The sequence below is a fragment of the Camarhynchus parvulus genome, chromosome 20 (genome assembly GCF_901933205.1).
Source record: "Camarhynchus parvulus chromosome 20, STF_HiC, whole genome shotgun sequence".
NCBI classification, from domain to species: Eukaryota; Metazoa; Chordata; class Aves; order Passeriformes; family Thraupidae; genus Camarhynchus; species Camarhynchus parvulus.
The window spans coordinates 4,274,521-4,294,210 of record NC_044590.1 but is presented as its reverse complement, the minus strand read 5'-3'; the positions used below and the strand labels follow the sequence as shown (position 1 = coordinate 4,294,210).

At 44.0% G+C, this 19,690-nt stretch overlaps 1 protein-coding gene across 4 annotated transcripts in view; it reads right to left on the bottom strand.

The window, feature by feature from the left end:
* CDH4 (cadherin 4) overlaps positions 1-19,690 on the bottom strand; it is a 416,711-nt gene that overhangs the window by 184,424 nt on the left and 212,597 nt on the right. The window contains exon 1 of one of the 4 annotated variants that reach the window (XM_030963160.1): positions 4,194-4,385. The exons of the other annotated variants lie outside the window; for them this stretch is intronic. Within the exon in view, the coding sequence (XP_030819020.1) occupies positions 4,194-4,233 (40 nt within the window). The 5' untranslated portion in view covers positions 4,234-4,385. Of the gene's footprint in view, positions 1-4,193; positions 4,386-19,690 lie in introns of those variants that run through there. 4 annotated transcript variants of the gene reach the window in all.

The window sequence follows — 19,690 nt, the reverse complement described above, 5'->3', positions numbered from 1 at the left end:
AGACCACAGTTAATCTTGTCAATCATACATAATTTCACATTAAATTTCATTTACTTTTAAGTCACAGTGACTGAGCAGTGGTGTACATATCCATCATCCAGTTTCCAGTGCCCACCAATAATTAACAGCCTCTGCTCACCCTGTGGGGGTGTTTTCCAAATCCAGACTGACATCCACCAGGCAGACTGGCTCTCTAGACAGTATTTCCACAAAAACTAATTCACACCTGAAACTCAGCACTGACAGCCATTCCTTCAGAAATGGTTTTTGCTTCCTTTCCAAAAGTCACTTCTCTATTTCTGGGCACAGGAAAAACACTCCTGTTTTGATTTGAAAGGGAGATTCAAAATGAGCAGTGCCAAGTACCTCAGACAAGGCAGGAAATCAGCTAAAGGATTAATGAATTTTATTCACCTACTACCCAGCACCAGAAAGTGCTTGTGCCCTCTCCAGCCTCTCATCCCAATGCTTGTTTTGAAAATCTTGGCTCCATTGGGCATTGTCCATTGCCTGGATTTCCACTCAATGTTTAAAGGGGAGACTGAACAATGAAGGTCCTGGGCTGGCCTAAATCACACTTGTTATGGACTCACATCACTTGGCAAGCAAAGCATCGCTTCATCTTTTCAAACTCTGTCTGGTCTACCAGAGCAGAGCCAGCCCAGCCCTGGCTGATGCAGGGCCACTCCAAACCATGAGCATCCAGAGGACTCACAGGCAGCTACCCTCCTCAGCAGGGTTTATCTCCATTAGTCTGGAATTTAGGCCACTTTTCTGGCACTGTTCATCTGGCAAATGAGGGCTGAAGCATGATCAAGTCTACAAAGAATACTCTAGGGTAAGCAAAGGACAGAGAGGTAACCCTCTTGTTACACCCTGCTTGCTCCAAGCTACTGAAGCTACACAGTATTTAGTGATTTATTCTGCTTAGTTCTAGCTAGATTACTAAAACATTCTCTTCTGTTTTAGCAGCAAGGCAGGGTGTGGGTACACAAGGTCAAATCCTGCCTGCTTACGCCACCTTTTAATTTAGCTGGTTTGAACTGAAAGGTTTGCTCTAGAGATGAATTACTCCTTAAGAGGTTCCTTTAAAGCAACCAATTTTAAAAAATTTTGAAAAGCTTAAGGTCTCCTAATACATGTGACTACTTTGCTGTGCTTCTGCCCTGGAAAAAAAAAATATTGAAGCAACAAAACTCTGTTTCTTCTAGTAATGAATAGTAAAAGCTTGTCTGGGGGAAAAACGAGTGATTAGATTGTGAATGTGTGCTACTTCCAAATGCAAAACCATTTTGCTTGAGACAATATTAAGATGCTAAGATGCAATGTTTGATCATTAATTTTAGCTAACACTACACAGTGTTGCTGCAGTCTTAGATTTTTTTTTTTCTTCTCCTCTGGTTTTGGACAGCCTTAATCATGCTTACAGCTGATCCTAATTGCTGAATCCTATCACTCTCCAGCTTCTCTAAAACGCTCGGGGCAAAAGAAATAGCGAAGATTAATGACAGACATGTAATTAGGAGAAAATGTAAAGATCTTGTGTTAATCATTCAGAAATCATTTGATAAATATGAAATCCTGAAGAGTTCTCGGAGTAAAAGATGATGGAGTGAGTGCTGTGGCACAAAGCTGGGCACATTTGTATGTGCCACACTCGGTGCCACTGGAAGGAGCGTGTGGGAATGCAAGGGAGGCTTCAGGAACATAATGGCATTCAGCATGGAAGACCATCTGTTTTAATTGAGCAAGCTTATTCGTGCAATGCTTTGCTCCACTAATCTTGTTTAGATTAATGTTAATGTTCTATTAAAAGGTAGTTTATCATCCCACAATACGGAGTTAAAGCCATCCCACCCATAGCAATGTTCTCGGCTCTTGTGGAGGCACAGAGCTCACTCATTACCAGGCTATTGATCATTTACAGCACAGCTATGAGGCTGGGAACCTTGCTTAGAAACAACCGGAGGTCTTTTGTCCAGTGAGGGAACAGGCACAGATAAACAGCTTTTCTTTAATTAACTTAAAATAGCAAAGACCACAGTCTGCAAAATAATTCTCAATTATGCTTTTGTATAACTAGAGGAATGCTACTTTGGCTAAAAACACCTTTCAGGCTGTAACAGAGAAGTGTCAAACTGGGATGGGTTTCTCTCAGTTTCTTTTCTTCCTGTGACACATCTTCTCTCCATAACCCTTGGTGTGTCCTTGGTGTTTGCTTTTAATGAGAAAGCAGGAAGCTGAGTGCTAGCTGGAAGCACACCTATCATTAAAAATGCAGACACAGGGCAAGACAAAAATGTGTAGCAAAGCACCTTTTGTATATAGATCTAAAAATCCCAAGATATTGGAAGCATTATTATATCCTGAAGTTTTGTTGGTTGTTTATTTCAAATATGGCAAAATCTCAAAATGAGCTCTTGTATCCTCCATGCCAGGAGAATAATGCACCTAAATGTTTTGGTTATTATTTTTAGAAGTTTTATTTTTTAAAACAGAAGCAAGCCAAGAAATGAATAATTTCATCATTGCTTTGGGGTTGGGTGCTGGAGTAGCAAAATGCATCACAGTCTACTATATTTAAAATGTTTATTTTGTACAGCTCCTACTTCTCTGCTGTCTATAACTGCAGCTGCTCAATAGCACTGCAGCATAAATCAAGAAATAAAAGAAGCAACAATTGCAGCCCCTACTCTTCCTTCCCAAATTTCAAGTACAGCTTGAAAGAGTCCACTTAAAATTTTTATTTCCTAAGGGAACATTTTATAATTACATTTTGGACATAAGAACAAGGAAGATGAAGGATACCAAGAGAAGATTAAATATATTTGAAGAAAATTTTTCACATGCCATTCTAAAAACAATAATCTCACAAAGCAATAATTCAAGGGAGATTTCCTCCCCGAACACCCAAACATGTCAGTCATTAATTACAACTCAGAAAAGCTTTTCTGTGATACAAAAGCATCACCATTCCTTCTCTGCAAAATTGGGAACATGAGGAAGGGAAAAGTTTAATGGTTCATCCAAGAAAGAACAGTTGACAAAATGCAGAACTCTGCAAGCAGCATCAGATGCTGCTCCTCACGCTGGCTGTGGGGACGTCAGCAGCTCCCCACTTCACCTGGGGTAGGTTTGAAATTTCTCAGTAAAACTAAACCTGAAATTAGCCCAAGCACTGAATTTTGAAAATCTCACCTGAGCAGGCTCCCAAGCCCATGAATTATGTGTGACACAAAGGCAATGGCTCATTAAAAGAAGCACACTTTGAGACGAAGCCCTCTCCGCTTGGTGCACTCCAGTGCAAACAGGACTGGCTGAGGACACATGTACGAGCCACAATTTTTCATGGGGCTCTTGGAAGAGACTTAAATGAACCCCTTAATTTGCAGAGTGGAACTGTTAATGTTTCCCTTGGAAAGACAAGATGCATTTCTACCTCTAACGAGCGATATCCATCCACAGCTAACGAGCCTCCCAACCTCAGCGAGCGCTGACAACCGCACATGGGAGGCACACGAGCCACAGAAAGCTGAGAGAGCTGATAGTGCTCAGGGTTAGAAATCACTGCTCTCCTCGCTGCTTGTCAAGCACCCATTCCACGCTCCAGGCTGCGTCCAACAGAAATTAAAAGTGACAAAATAAAATTAAAATACCCAGACATCTCTGCCCCCATCTGTTTTCGACATTTTTTGTCCTTTTCCTGCGTTAAGTTCCGTCTCCCCAGCCTGGTTGTGCCCCAAAGAACCATCCCATTTGCAGAAGCAGGGATGCAAAGGGTGTGCCTCACTAGTGCCTTGTTTTTAGGGCATTTCACATTTTGGGGGCAGCTGCCCTGGTGTGGAACAGAGAGCAGCTGGGATCTGTACTGCACAAGGCCCTGCATGCAGTTATGAGGCTGCCTCCAAGCACAGACCCAAGGGAAGGGAACTGGGAGAGGCAGCCAGGCGCTGTAAGAAGGCTGAGGCAGAGTGAAATTGCATGGGAAGTGTGAAAGTGCAACACTCAGAGTCACACACAGCAGACAGTTCCATACTCCACTGTATTCCATCATCAGCTGTACCCAACACTGACGGGTTCCATCAGTTTTGTCTTGAGGCTGAAGTCACTCTGCGCACTGCAGCGTGGAGCTGCCTGTCCTGCTGGGCTCTGCAGGAGAGCAGAAATCACACTGAAATCCATGTAAAACCTACCTCTGCCCCTTCCCTGAGATTTCCTGGCTACTTCCCACATTTCTGTGTTCAGAGGGGAGGGAAAGAGGCTCCACCAGCATCCTCTGGGGTCATTCCTCTCCAGTGACGATGCTGAATGAGGCGCCTGTGGGTGTCGCCTGCACTGACACAAAAGGCACAAACCTAAAAACCTCCTTTGGTCAATAATGCAAAGCAGAACATGACTGGCATTTTCTCCCTAAGAAATGCATTTAGGAACCTGTGCCTAAGCTGCACGGGCTGTCAGCCAAGGCTCTGTATCTACACATGACAAATTATGAATTCATCCATTGTTTGAAAGTTTTGAATTCACTGTTGGTGGTAAACTTTTTACTAGAACACACAGATGGTCCTGCCTGATCTTGTTAATGAAAAACTCTCACACAGCTACAAAAACAGACGTGATCATCTGTTTTTCAACATTCTGAAAAAAATCTACAGAGGTGTAAGGTGCTATACAAATGAGAATAATTAGCTTGTGCCATCTGTGGACATTAAAAAAACCCAGTGTGTCTGTATTCCTGTGTTTTATAATGATAAGCATTATGTCTTCAGCAAAGTACATACTTAATAACTTTTCAATTTATTGTGACCTTCTGCTCCAATTTACTTAAGGAACTATAATACTAGCAGTGCCTCACACCTTTCTCACCTTATAATTAGCAAGTAATAAAAAATGCTATTAAAAAGTAATAAGTCTGAAGCTCTCTGACAACTCACTGATTAATTCTTAAGATTTTGAAGTACGTTGGAACATACTCAGCTAAAACATCAATTTTCCCCAGTTCTCAGCCCTGCTAACGAGTGTTGGTGCATGATCGAGTCTCACAGCTCACTCACAAGTGATGGCAGTAGGAATTGTACCCCTCAGTGCTACATCTGACAGGGTCACACTTCCCAGGTCTTTCTAATCCAAATTTAGTGGTGAGCTGAGCTTTGTCCTTGCACAGGCAGTGCTGCATGCCCAGGTCTGGCAGCAGCCTGGGAATGGATGCCCTCAGCATCCAACAGCCAATAGAGGGGAAAGAAGGAAAAATGATCAGCATCCAGCACTGGATTTCACCTGATTTTGTGTAACATCCCCTGGAGGCATTCAAACATGCTGAGGGTGCAGAACTTGTATCCCTCAGCCTCCATAAAAATGGGAAGTGACGAGGCAGGCTGGTCCTGCAGGCTGTCCTTGCTTGTTTTCACAGCACTCCCACGGCACGGGGAGAGATTTGTCATTACTGCTGCAAAAGGGTCATTTGCACACAGAATGAAAAGCAGGTTAAACAGCTCTGCACAAGCTTGGGTAAGGAAGAGGAAACCCAGCCAGGAGCGCTGAGAGTGGAGCCCACATTGCAGAGACATCTGCTGGACACCAGGAGCAGAAATGCTCAGAGAAGCTGCTCCCCAGGCTCACTCCCATGTCTTCACTGGTGTGAAACATCCCCCATGTGCCACCCAGCTCCTCTCTCTGAGGCCTGCACTCTTCTATCAATGGGTTTCACTCCATATCAGGTGAAAGCAAAAAATGCTCAGTGGGCAGCTGCTGGTTCCATGGGGTGCTGAGAGCTGGAATGGCTCAGTGCTGCCTTTCCTAGTGCCCTTCCACTCATGGATGCTCTTGTATTACTCCCACAGGTAAAAAGGCAGCCACAGCTTTCAGCCTCCCAGCTGCCAGGGAAACCTGGGACTTTTCTCAACAGCATTTTGTATACAGAGCTCCAAAACAGACATGAGCAGCAGGTCAACAAATGCTATGTTTAGTTTATTCTTTAATGCTTTATCATTACTTAGATGCTGGTAGCAGACCCCAAGGTACAATGCAGGATCCAGGCTGTGGCCCAAACAGGCTGACACCTAGAGAAAATTGAAATACAAAACACATCCTGTGCTCACCTTGTAATCCTAGCATGGAAACCTGTAGCTGCAAATACACAGATGCAGAGTCCTTACTCTCTTATCTGTGTTTTAATACCTGTAAAACCCCTCTCTCTACTCATATGTGACTTGAAACCAGGACAGACAAGTGAGGGAAGAGATAGCAGCAGTTGAAAGCATTTTTTAACTGAGCAGTCTCCACTCCCAACAAAATCTTGTGGTGTAACTAATTTAAAATAAAAAATCCTGCACTTTCTAGGGTTCTTTCTGATTTGTACTTTCAGATTTCAGCTACTGCTATACTGACTCACCTACTGTCCTTAAAACTTTCAGAAATTTACCTAGTACAGATGGTTCTGATTAAAAGTGTGACTAGATCATCTTACAACACCAACTCTTTCTCATCCATTTTGTAACTTTCCTAGGGGCATGGTAAGTCAGTCTTTTCTCTCAGTCCAAGGACCCGGTGTTGTTTCAACTTTTAAACCGTGTTTCCTCCAACTCACTCATTTCAATTTCTATTTCTGAAATACCTCCAATTTTTCCTCCTCTGATGTCATTTATTTATACACCAATTATCTGCTGAAGAGAGTACCAGCCTTTACTTTTGCTGTTGTACTCATTTAAGCTGCAGTATCTCCTAGTTAATTTATTTCAAAATGTTTTTTCCAGACTTCTTCTGGATAGAAAGCAGCATGGCTCTACTCTGAGATGACTTGGAAGAGCCTGCATGCAATGCTATCTCCTAAGTGCACTCTGAAGTCAAATCAATTCACAAAGTCATGTTCACAAAATGGGAAATGATAAGAAAAGAATGAGTTCTGTTCTACAAATTACCAGCAATTCAGTGCAGTGCTTTAATGTCATTCCTGTTCTTCATGGATGTCACTGAACACACCAGGCAAGTAAAATGTCCATATGAAATTAAGACACTAAAAGTAACTGTTTGCTCCCATGCTGTAAAGAACCTCATAAACGTCAGAGGTTTTTATTTCATGCACACCACAGCTTGTAGAGACACAGGAAACATTTGGTTCTAATGGGAAACTGATGTTCCTTTCAGCACCGTGGTGCCCATTAGTACCTGTCTGAGCAATGCTCTGCTGCCAGTCTGAGCAGCCCCACACACCAGCTGACCAGCACAGCACAGACACAGCCTTCAGTTCTGTGTCACTTCAAGTGCCAAGGGAAGAGAAATTCACACACTCCTCAAAAGCACTGTGTGTAAAGTCTCGTGCCTCGTGATGCTGTTACTCCATCAGTCAGAGAAGCTCCTACTCGCTGTATTCCCACATTCTCTGAGTCGCCCAACTCCCTTCCCTCGCCTCCAGATCCTTCATTTCACTGCTGTCTACTCGACAGAAGTGTAACTTGGAATGCACAGACAGCTGGGAGGTGAGGAGACAGAGGAAACACATTTAGGGTGCAGTGGGTGACTGCGAGAAGAAGAGAAAGGGGTGCTGAGGCCAGTGATTCATCGTTCCTTCACTGCTCCACTCACTCCTAAAATTTTGGGGTGTGCCAATTGCACCAAGATGAGCTTGGCAGAGTACAACGACCCTGCACTGTGATTAAAGCTGAATATTGCCAGCATAACAAGGATATATCACATTTTCCAGTATCTCCTGGTACCAAGCAATGCTGCAAAAGCCCAGTGCAAACACACTGGGCCAGACTGCCAAGGGAAACCAGCATCTCAGCAGTTCCTGCTGAAACAGGGGTTAAAAAACCCCTAAGGTCATGGTATGAGAGATGCTCCATTCCCATTACAACACACACAGACAGATGGGCATCCCCAGTGACTCAAACCTTGCCCTAAACCTGGTAACTCCATCAAGCGCCTTTGGAAATGGAGGTTGATCCCTTCTCACAATCCAGGCATTATCCTGGGGAGGGAAGGAGGGGGGAAGTGTTCTGGCAGGAGCTCAGCTTGCTCAGAGGCAGACTCCCCTTTGGAAGAGGGAGACACATGCTCAAGTGGGCTGCGTTTCAGTCTTGGAAATGCTAACGAGATTTTGTGTTTGATTTTTGCCTTTACGCCAGTCAAATCAAAACCAAGGGATTTCCATGTGTGATGCTGAACACACACTTTTGCATTAGGGATTTGTGTTTTGTAAATTATACCCTTTAGCCATATCACTAGTCATTAACCTAATTTAAATTTCAATAAGGAGATTCTCTATTTTTGTCATTAAAATTAACCAGCTCCTTGCTGCACAGATACAATCAGGAGGGTGAGGTGAGAGGATATCACCAAGTCAGTCTGATTAAACCCCCTTTCTATTCTGCAGCTCCTTGTACTCCCTGCAGTGATACAAAAGCACCTCCCAAGCGACTTCCCTGGCTGATGGAGAAGGTGTCAGAGTATCCCTTTGCAGTGTCTCAAAGGGCACTCAGCACCTGCTGCTCCTGCTAAGTGCAGTCTGTCATGTGCTGCTGAGGTTTAGACAGACACAAGTGCCTTTCTACACCGTGTTCAAATGCAGGAGGTCATTCCACGAGTCACCATGCCAGCAGCAAAGGCAGTCCCTGGGAACAGCCCTGCTGGCTCACTTGTTGGGAATCCGTGGTCTGAAGTTGTGTGATGCTCAGAAATTTACTTCAGAGCACGCAGTGACCTCCCCTGACCACTCGCTGCTCCCCCGGTGGCCAGGGATGCAGCTGGAGCCAGGTAAAGGAGAGGAGAAAAACTTTATCTGCCAGGAGCCAACGGGACAGGTCTTGGTGAAAAATCAGTAAAGGGATGCTGCCACATCCAAAAACCCCACCATGGAACAAGAAGATGCACATGTGTGGGACTGGAGAGGTGTCCTTGGGGCTCGAGGATGCCCAGCTGAAGCATGGATCCCTCCAGGTCCTGGCAGTGCCACCAGACCATGGAATCTGCTGCAGCTTGGGAAAAACTGAGCCTAACAAGCCAGGACCAACTCCCCCATCAACCTCTGTCCTGCATTTCCCAAACAGCAGAAGCCAGAGGGATTTCCAGGCTATTTGCCTCAGAGCATATTTGATTCCTCTGCAATTCCTCCTTCCAGAAGGAGCTCTAGAGTCAGCAACACCAGCCAGCACTGACTAACAAAGTGGGTGCTGAGGGCAAATATATACTTTTCCCAGAAAAAAAACTTTTGTACTAAAGGACATGCCAAGAGCTGAAGTGACTCGGATTTTATGAGTCCTGATGATGTAGTAGAAAATTAACAAGATTGCATATTTCACAGAAAACAGGTAAGAGAGGAGGCTGAAAAGAAATGTTATTTTAATTGGATTTTTTTGTTCTCTTGTTATCTTCAGCATCTCAACAATGCCTGCAGTACTTAAAGTCTTCTGGGACTTAAGAAAGCTCCATTTCTTTGATTCTTTTCTCATTTGAAACTTATATGAGCAATATTATTGGTATGTAAAAAAAACCTTATGTACAATAGCATGCAAAGAACACCCTGCACTAAGTGGTGTAGGGTAAAGCCACACCACACAACCAGCAACAGATGCAACCCAAGAATTCTAAATTCCAATCAAATGAATCTGAAGATTAATTGTAAAATCCATCAAAGTACTGTGGGGGAAAATAGTAAACTCTACATAAACATTCAGGGACTTTTGCAAATTCCTGTAGCCTATAATTAGATTTAGTGAATGCCATCAAATCCGAGGCTCCAGTGTGAATATAGACAGTTTCTGTTGTTTTAAGATGCGTACACAGATACATGAAATGTGCCTAATTACCCACAGTTGTTTTGTTTCCCTGTTTAATTTCAGCAGCACAAATCCACTCAGAGCTTTGCGTACATTGGAATAAATAACTGCAAAATCAGAATGTCTACAAAGTTAAAAAGTAAAAGACAAAAATGGAAAGCAGTCATAAACACTTGGTGATGCTGTTCTGCCAGCCAGCTCAGGGTAGGGATTGTGGTGTCTACACCTCTCAGATAATCTATATCCAGATTCATTAAATTCTCATGTTTACTTTTCTCATCAGAGAGAAATAAAAAAAAAAGCCCTTAATCCTGCAATTTCATCCAGGTGAAGAGCTTGCACAGAGCCCTTCTGAGCAGCCAGGCTGTGGCTCCCTCAAGTCTGCAGAACCAAACCAGGACATTCCCAGCCACAGGACCTTTGGGAAGTATAACCAGCATCCCCCAAATCCCCAGCCCTCTTTTTTGAGGGAGAGCTCTAAAGGAGATTTTGGAAAGCAAATTCACCTTGCCGTGTGCACCCAGGTTGCACAAACAGGTTGCCTGAGTGACGAGGAGACAGCAGGGATGCTGCAGTGCAGATCTCACCCTGCGCTCCACTCTCTGCTCCCTACCAAAGAGGAATTCAGCTCATCAGCATCTGCAAAACAGATGCTGAACCTACACCCAGAGCTACAACAATGCAAGACTTGCTGCATCTCATATGCAGCCCATGTGTTGGAATAAATGCATTAGTACCTCTAATTAATGCACAATTATGCATCATTTTAAGACTAAAGTCACAGGATTAAATACACATGGACACAACACACAATTTAGGAATGAAATTACAGATTACATTCTTCACCCTTAGCTGCTCTATGCAAAATATATCCCGAATTTGAAGAAAGAAGCCAAATCTGTTTGGTAGCTGAAATAATTTTAGAATTAAGCAGAACACTTTTTATTATTGTTGGTACTTGCATGTTTAATTTTAGAAGAGTAAATCATGTAATTGAAGCTTTGACATGAGAAGTGATTATGCTCAAATGCAGTACTCCATGCTATGAGAAAATACAGAGGGATGATTTCAGAGTTCTGTATTTAAATTCAAAAAACCCCTGCATTTTAGAAACACAGAATACTGTGTAACAAAGAGGTGCTGGGGCCATATCACGTAGGCTGAGATGCTCTTAAACCTCAGAGCAACCCAGGACTGAAAAACTACAAATTACTTTGAGCCATAACAGCCGTCATAAACTTCTTCCACACAAGACCTCTGTCTTCCAAAGGAAGATGACTAAATCTCCTCTGCTGCCAAACAGGTCTGACAGAGAGACAATTTCTGTTCCTTTCTTCTGCTCATCTTCTCCCCTTATTGAAAAGAATCAGCACTGCTGAGTTGAAGTAAACTGATAGCTACACAAGATAATTTTTTATAAGACATTTATAATTTCATATTGCATTAATAGGCTTAACATAATCTCTTAGACTTTGTTGGAAATTAGCCCCTAAGGGAATTAGAAGCCTAACTCACCTTGACTTTCCATTGTATTTTGAGTCTAATTGGCTTAGCATCTTTTGAAAATTCTAGTTTTAATTATTGGTTACATTAGTTCTTGAAGTTACAGCTGAGTAAGAAAAGTGAATGAAATGCTGCTTATCCCACTTTCTAGGCAGGGTAACAACCCTGCAAGCACATCATCCCATCCTCTTTTGGAGCAGCACTCCAGTTTCCCCAGGTTACCAGATGCTTGCAGCAATGACCAGGAGAATGCAGCTAATCTTGTGCTGGCTCCACAGATGCCTGAAGATTTTTGTAAGATTCCCATCACCCTTGTTGCCTACAAACTTCCCTATAAACGTGTGACTCCAGATTTGCCACCACCACGCCCTTTCTGCCCCACAAAAAATACTGGCATTTATGTATCACTGCTACAGGACACCAGGAGCAGGCTGTAATTCACTTTTATCCAATATTGATTTTCTACTCCTTCTCCTGACCACGATTTAAAAAAGAATCAAAATGAGACTGGATCCCAGAGTAAGGTGTAGGCACATCATAAAAGGTTTTTAAGAAACATTGTGGGGCTGCCAATGTTTTTTTGGTTTGTTGGTTTTTTTTTCCCCACAAGCAAAAAGCTCTATGTTAAACCATTTCCCAACAGATGGGATGTAGGCTGAGAGACAGGAAGGTTTTATCACAGGTAAGAAGTGGCTATATGATGTTAACGTGGCTTACACCCCATTTGTTCAACCAAACATTAAGGCAGGGATCAGGTTGCAAAAACTGGTATGGGGATAAAACATTTTCCTGCTTTATCTGCCAGTGAGAGGCAGGCTGGATCAGCAGGGGCTGGAATGGTGCTGGGAGAGTTCCCTTTGCTGGAGGCTGCCAAGGTGGAATTACAGCTGGCTCCGCCGGGCGGGCGGCCAGGCTGGGCTGCAGCTCACTGGCAACTTTGCAGGCAGCTCCATTTGCTCATAACGTGCTAAGCAGAGAAATAATATGAATCAACTACACATAAATGAGATGGGTTTTAAGCAAAAAGGAGGAATAGAAAGAGGAATTCACTCCAAAGGTGCCTGTGCCTTTGGGTTATTCCAGCAAATAGCCAGGGCACGTGTCCATAAATGCAGCTGGAGTCTAATTTCAGTCGTGGTTTAAATAATAGCACATTCACAGATTTCACTGGCATGCCTCCCAATTTACATTCCAGTAAATTGTACCATCTCCATTCTCTGCCTCCCTCCAGGAGCAGAGTTACCATAGGTCTGGGGTTCCAAAAATCCCTGCAGAGGCTGCACTTCCTGGGTCAGTCCTGTCTCCACACTGGGAAAGAGGATGTTTGCCTAAAGCACGGGCTGTGATCCCTATAATCCATATGTACCACAGCCCCAGGGCAGAGCTGCTCTCACACAGGGGAGGAGAGGAAAGGACACATTTGCCCCTGAAGCTGGAAATTTAAAGCAGTCTCTCTGTTGATAGATCATCTATCTTTTTGTAAAACCAGCACTACAACACCAAGGAGAAAGGCATTTGAGGAATGATCGAGGATTGCCCATGATAGAAACAATCTCTGTCTATAAATTATTGCTATTAGCTGTTAGCCTCTGAATTAGATTTCATCCTGCAGAGATGCCACCTTAATAAATCTGAAGATTATTTTAAAGTGTAAACAGTTAGATGGAATATTCAGCATTCAAACTCTTCCCTCAATTGCTGGAAATGTGTGAGCCCAGAAGAAAAGCAGAATGAATCTTCAAGCCGCAATGAGAGCAAATAAACTTCCTGCCTCTTTCCAACCTTATCACTATCCATGGCACAACTATAAACATGGGGGCCAGATTTGCTGTCATTAAAATATGTATTAGTGCAGGAGGACATCAGGTTTTGAATACTCTATACATTTTCTGAATCTGAGCTTCTCCATATTCTCCTGTTCCTCTGATTTCTTTGGCTGGGCCATGCGCCCCTCTGCCTGCAGCCTGAGTGACCTTTGTGGAAGCCAGGAACAGTCAGTCAGTTAACAGGGAAAGGACTGAGCAGGCCAAAGTGTGTCCCAGATGACCACATTTCACATTTCACATTTCACTGGTTAAAATCCAAATTCCTCACTCTCACATATTGCAAGGAGCACATGCAAAATGCAGGTATAAATAAAATAATTTTCCAGTATTCTGTCAAATGTAGAATCTTCTGGCCATAGTTTCAGAGTATGACATATTCAATAGCAAACCTGTTTCCAGAGGCATCTGATTTCCACACTCACTGAAATGAGGCCTTTCATTTGCATTTCCTATTGGGAATTTTCCCATTGGGTGCTTCTGTTACCAATTTGCAAGTAAAAAGGAAACATTACATATTTAAATTGTTCTGGGTAACAGTTTGAGGAGTTAAAATAAAGACTTGACTTTCTGTGTCAGAGAATCTTCCTTAAACTCAGAAACAAACAATATCCTTTGTCCCCTTCTCTCACAGTGCACAGCACAGGGTTACCTGGGGGATGGCTTGAAGGTAGAGCAAGAGATCAGTCCTGTCCTACTGAGCACAAAATCAAGAGAACAGACTGCAGACGGGCAGGGAGAGATGGGTAAGGGAAGAGGCTTGAAAAAGAGGATATATTTTATCAGTATGCCTTTTTTCCCCCCTTAGTTCTTATAAAATGACAATATAAAAGTGCTTTCTTTTTTCCATTCCTAAATTCTACATTTTCATATTCTCCAGATTTTCATTGCATATTTATGTACTGGTTTCCATGTCTGCCTGGTTACTTTGCCTCTAAACTTACAATAGCACAGATCTCCTGAGAGAATAAATTGCATTGATCCTAAAATATACAGTTATGAATGTAGTTTTTAGCAATATTGGCATCAGAGAACATCTGTTTACTTTTGAGTTAATCAAGATTAATATTTTATCTTCTGTCTGGCTAAAACACCCACCTCTGTGAAGCAATTTACTTCAGCTGTACGGATGAAATCTTTAAGCAACATAATATTAAGCATATACCAAATTTCTGACAGAGTCGTATCAGGGTAATAGATGATGAAGACTGAGTGCTTTGCTTCATAGTCAATCCCATCCCAATATCCTGAAATAACTTGGAATCTATGAAAGGCACACACAGCTATACAGGGGATGCTTATACAGACAGACAGCATGGCTCCATGGACACCTTCCAGTGATGCAAAGAGAAGTTGAGTCATATTTGGAGCTTTCTCCCAACTCCCTGTTTTAACAGTAAACATGGCACAAGGCAGCTGAGGGCACACAGGGAACCCTCATGGCCTCACTGACCCACTTTCTCCCCAGCAGTCTCTGCCAGGCTTATGGAGAATTCCATTAATTCCTGCAGGCAGGTACCCATCATTAACGTGGGCAATCTGGAGGTACGATTTCAAAGCCTGAAATTCCTGCTCTCGGAAAAACACGTCTGTTTTGATCTTTCTATGCAGCCAACCAGTAAAAATGTTGCACATATTTTCTGCACCTATCCAAAGAAATTTATCTTTCACACCCTACTTCATGCCATATGTTGGAAGCTGAAAGAATGAAGGATTTAGCTGTCAGTCTCTGAAGGCAGTACAGGCCCTCTTCCAACTGCACACGGCGTCAGATCTCAAAGTATGACATTTCACTTTAGCTTCTGTCAGCACTATCTGCAGTGTATCACTGGTGCACTGTTGAAAATATTCTTGATAGGCAGCTCATATGCGCTGGATAAAGTGCTCATTAATCTTGCCTTTAAAGAACTGAGAAGTTGGGTGGTAAATCCTTAAGAGGACGTGCCCGGCTCCTGATGTTCCCGCTGGATTCCCCAGCCAGCAAAGGGAGCCTTCCAAAAGCTGCTCCTGCAGCTGTGGGAACCCAGGAAATTCCTCTGGCTGCCCTGGAGGACTCGAGACCCTGGCAGGGCTCACAGACCTTGGCACAGAGCCCAAGAACCCTGTGCCTTTGATTTAGCCCTTGGGAAAAACAATTACCAACCTTGTATGAAGAATTACAAGTCAAGAGAGTTTAAGTAGAATGATAGTGAATTTATCACAGGGTGAAAAATAGATTTTTGAGGTTTTTAGAATAGATTTTTGAGGTTTTTTTTTTTTTTTTCAGGAGGAATTTGGGCATGTCCAGCCTTTCTCCTTCTTCTTCTTAGCCTCCATCTTCTGGGTGATGTTGGCACTTTTAGAGTGGCTTAGAGTAGAAGCTCACTGTCTAACATGGGTGATAGGTATTGGAAAGTTATTGTAAATATTGCACACGTAGTTTTTAGTATAAAAAGATAACACCGCCCAGGGACAGGCAGAGTGCCTCTGACTGTCTTGCTGAGCAGACCTCGGCAGGCCAGGAGAAAGAATTTTATAGACAAGATACAATAAACAACCTTGAGACTGAGAACTGAAGAGTTCTGACTCCTTCTTTGACCGCCGCGCTGGGGAAAAGAGACTTTCTAACACATCTCAGGGTCACTGTGAGCAGCAGAAGTCCTGAGATGCAGCGGCTTCAGCTGTGTTTGTTTGCTTTAGGTACATTGCTTCTGCTCATGGAAAATCTCCTTCCTCCCAGTGGGTTTTGTGCTGCTGCCCCACTGCTGCAGAGCGCCAGCCCTGCCGGGCATCAGCTGGGCAAGGGCTTTGCCATCCCCATATCCCCCTGCAGTGGTGGCACCTGTGGCTGGTCACTAGCCTCAGGACACAGCCCTGTCTCACAGCAAACAGAATTAATCCTCTCACAGTGGAGGAACATTTTGAAAGAACGCTTTTGAACCGCCTCAAGAAATGCATGCATGGGGTGATTTTACAACTCCTCTTCCCCCCATGCTTGAATATTTTGGTGTTTAACAGGAGCGGTTCAGTCTGCAAGAACCTGGTTCTCTGACAAATATTTTTAAAATGCTTCCACAAAACAAGGACACTTCATGAAACATTTAATGAAAATATGGATTTTTGCTTGTTTTTAATCCCTTCCCTATTAATAAAAGATTGGGTTTTTTAAAGATTCACTATTTATTTTTCTCCCTCTGCAACCTAATACAGCAGAAGCAGGCAGTAGGTGAGGTATTTGCCAACAGCAACAGGAAAACAATAAAATGAAACAGAATAATACCCTGCCTCCCCCCCAGCCTCCCTGGGCAGGAAATGTATGATATGAAATTTATTTTGACAAGGGACTATCAATCACTTCCTCCAATTTGTTATTACTGCTAAACTATTTTATGCTTATACTGCTGCCCATATGAGAGATTCCAGCTTCATAGTGCAACACACTAAATAGCTGAAAAGCTGCACGTCATAATAAAGCCAAACCCATGTTTTGGATGAAGTCTTCCAGTCTTCCAGCTTAATTCCAGTGGGAATAAAAAGCCAAAGAAGAAACCAAATTCTAAAAGAGACCAACCACTCTCTCTCAAGGCAGATTTATACTGTAAAATAATAAAATAATTAAATGTCACTTATTTTAATCTAAATAATAATTTTACTCTGCAAATATCCCTACTCTAGGTAGCTCTGCTGGTTAAATCCTGGCATGCCCACTTACCAACCACCACACTACACAGTCACATAAACCTGCAATGATCAACCACAGCAGAGCCTGCTGAAGCCTCAAAATCTCCTGAAGTCAAAGTCCCCCGCCAAAATAGCCAAAAAAAACAGAAAAAACCCAAAATCCAGTCCATAATGGGGCATATTCCTTGCATGCCCAGCCCCACCACTGACAAACATCAATTTACATCAAAAATTTCCCCATATCTGGGGGTCTCCAAACAACCCCAAGCCTCCCCCTGATACTCTGTTCGCAGGAATTTCATGTTACCAAAAAGTCAGCAACCAGCTACTCCATCGTCTCTCTCCGGCCTCTTCTTTACTCTCCCAGACCCACTCACTGCTCCAACTGTCATTCATTTGCTCATTTCTTCTTTATCATCCCTCCATCTCCCCTCCGGGAAAGGTCAAATCTTGTGAGGTCTTCATTGTCCAGAAGGGGTTAACAAACTCCTGCCCGCGGCCAGGCTCCTTCCCTGCTGCACTCCCCCCTTCCCCCTCCTTCTCCACAGGCCATATACTTAAGGCCACAGGCCCCCAGTTCTCTCATCTTCTAGTGGGGGCTGCCCAAATCTTCTCGGGGCCTCTCTCCCTCTGTTCTCCTGGGGGCTGCCCCCTCCTGGTGCCCCCACCACCCTTCCATCCTGAGGGGTCAGGCCTACCTCTCCGGGCTGCAGGTTTCCCCTCCCCGCCCAGCTCGAAGCCAGGCAGGGGAGGCTTGCCGCTTGCTGGCGGAAATCAAAGAGGGAGCCAAGGGAGTGCTCTGCTTCTAACCCCTGTGTTCTCAGAGGCGCATCCACCCTCAGTGGCCAAGCCTGGTGTCATAAATCTGGACACCTATGGCCTCTGGCCACTCCATTCCCAGAAAACCTGCTTCCTGTAAACCCACGACAGGCTGGTAGGAAAGTGGCTGCACCAACTCCAAGTCTACCTGAGGTCTTGCAGGAGAGATGCAGAGAGAAGCTCTGTGATTCATTCACAGAGCAGCATGAATGAATCAAAGAAGTTACCCTGAAATGCTCCTCAGACTCCATTTGTGCTTGTGGAACAGCAGCATCCCACTCTCACTAACGCCCATGCCTTTTTTCCCCATGATTAAGCAAATTTTGGTCTACATTTGACTCATTGCACTTATTAACATGCAAAAATATCTATGCCATGATTTCATGTGAATGTAAAACTCTAAACCACGTACACTGTACTAGGGGACCTCTCTCAGCAACAACATTCAGCCACAACCTCTCACAGCTTGGAGTTAACTCCCCTCTGCCAATACCTTAACACATGTACCCTTCACAACCCATCTGCTTTGGGGAAATCTGGCTGAGGAGAAGCTCTGGCAGTGCCTGTGAGCTGTGCCCTACAGCACACACAGGATATCGGGAATAAACCACGGACAGCAGGCTCTCCAGCAAAAATGTCCTGTCCCCCTGTGCCAGCTGACTGACAGCTCAAGCCCTGTAGCTGTGCTGCAGCTCTACCTTAAGCAAAACCATTTTCAAGTCTTGGAAAGAGCTCATTTTCATTGCCTTCTTCCCTTCCTAATTTCCAGGTCCCAAGACCATCTGGCAAGAGCAAACACTGGGTGTCAAAGGTGCACTGGTAAAAGTGTCACCAAAAGGACGGCAAAACCACACCTCCCTTAGGAAGCCCACTGTGGGGAATTTGGTATTGAGCCACCAAGCCCCCGAAGCATTTGCTCACCATGAGCTTCAGAAAGAAGGCACACAAGGTCTGAAGGTGATCACCTGCTCAGCCAGACTCCAGGATGGAGCTCTGCCATCCTTATCAGCCATCTGGGATCACAGGGAAGGAAGAAAAACATTTTAGGAGTACCAACAGACACAACCACATTGATTCAAAAGAACACTTTAAGCAACAGAAAACATCCGCTAAATCCATGTCTCATTATCATCCAATGACAATACCTGTGTATTCTGCAATGTCCAAGAGGCTCAGACACAGCTGTGAGTGGCACATGGGAAGCAAAGAGTGAGTGAGACCCCACAGTACAGCTGCCTCCTGAGGTGCCTCCTCACTAAGCCCACAGAATGTCTGGAACTGGAGTTTGGAACAAACTTGACTTAGCCCTAGAGATAGTAGTAAGAAACTTGGACAAAATGTCATTTAAGCAAAATCTGTTCAAGCCTCAGACCTCTATATTAAATCTTCACGCACTCCATCTTACAAAGGTCAAACAACCAAGGAGGAATTTGACTCATGTATAAATTTAATGACAGATGCTCACGTAGGCTCAGCGTGTTTGTGCCAGAAGAACTGTTCTGGGCATCAGATTGCCATTTGCACACAGTGACTTCCAACTGCAAATTTACACACAGACCTTACAAAAAAGCAGAGCTCAAATAAATGCCCTCAGCGCTTTGCTTGTGGTGTGTGCTTGTGTTTGTGCCTAAACAGGCAGTTAAACAGAGAGGACAAAGCACCAGGAGATGATTGAGGAGCTCTTGGGAAAGGCACCTGTATGGGATGCGCACACCAGGTGGGTCTAACGTGCCTGAGACAATTTAATTGTGCCACACAAACACCGAGCTCTGTGCCGTGTTCCAGCGTGTTATCAGCTCCTAAGCCACTTGCTGTGGAGCAGAACTGAAGTGTTTATGTGAAAGCTGCTTATGTGGCCAGCCACCCGAGAGTTCTCACTTTAAAGTACCATGAAATAGCCACACTATTATGGGAATTAGGGACATTTCTCAACAGAGGCCAGCTGGCAATCACAGGGAGACGCGGCTGCATCTTCAATGGGATTCTGCACGTTTCACCTGACCCACCACAACTGGATAAACCCAGGGTGTGCTGAAGGGTGGGCTCCAGAGGAAAAGTGAAGACCATACAAGACTCCTGGCAGTGCCTTTGAGAGGAAGAGCCCTGCAGGCAGGG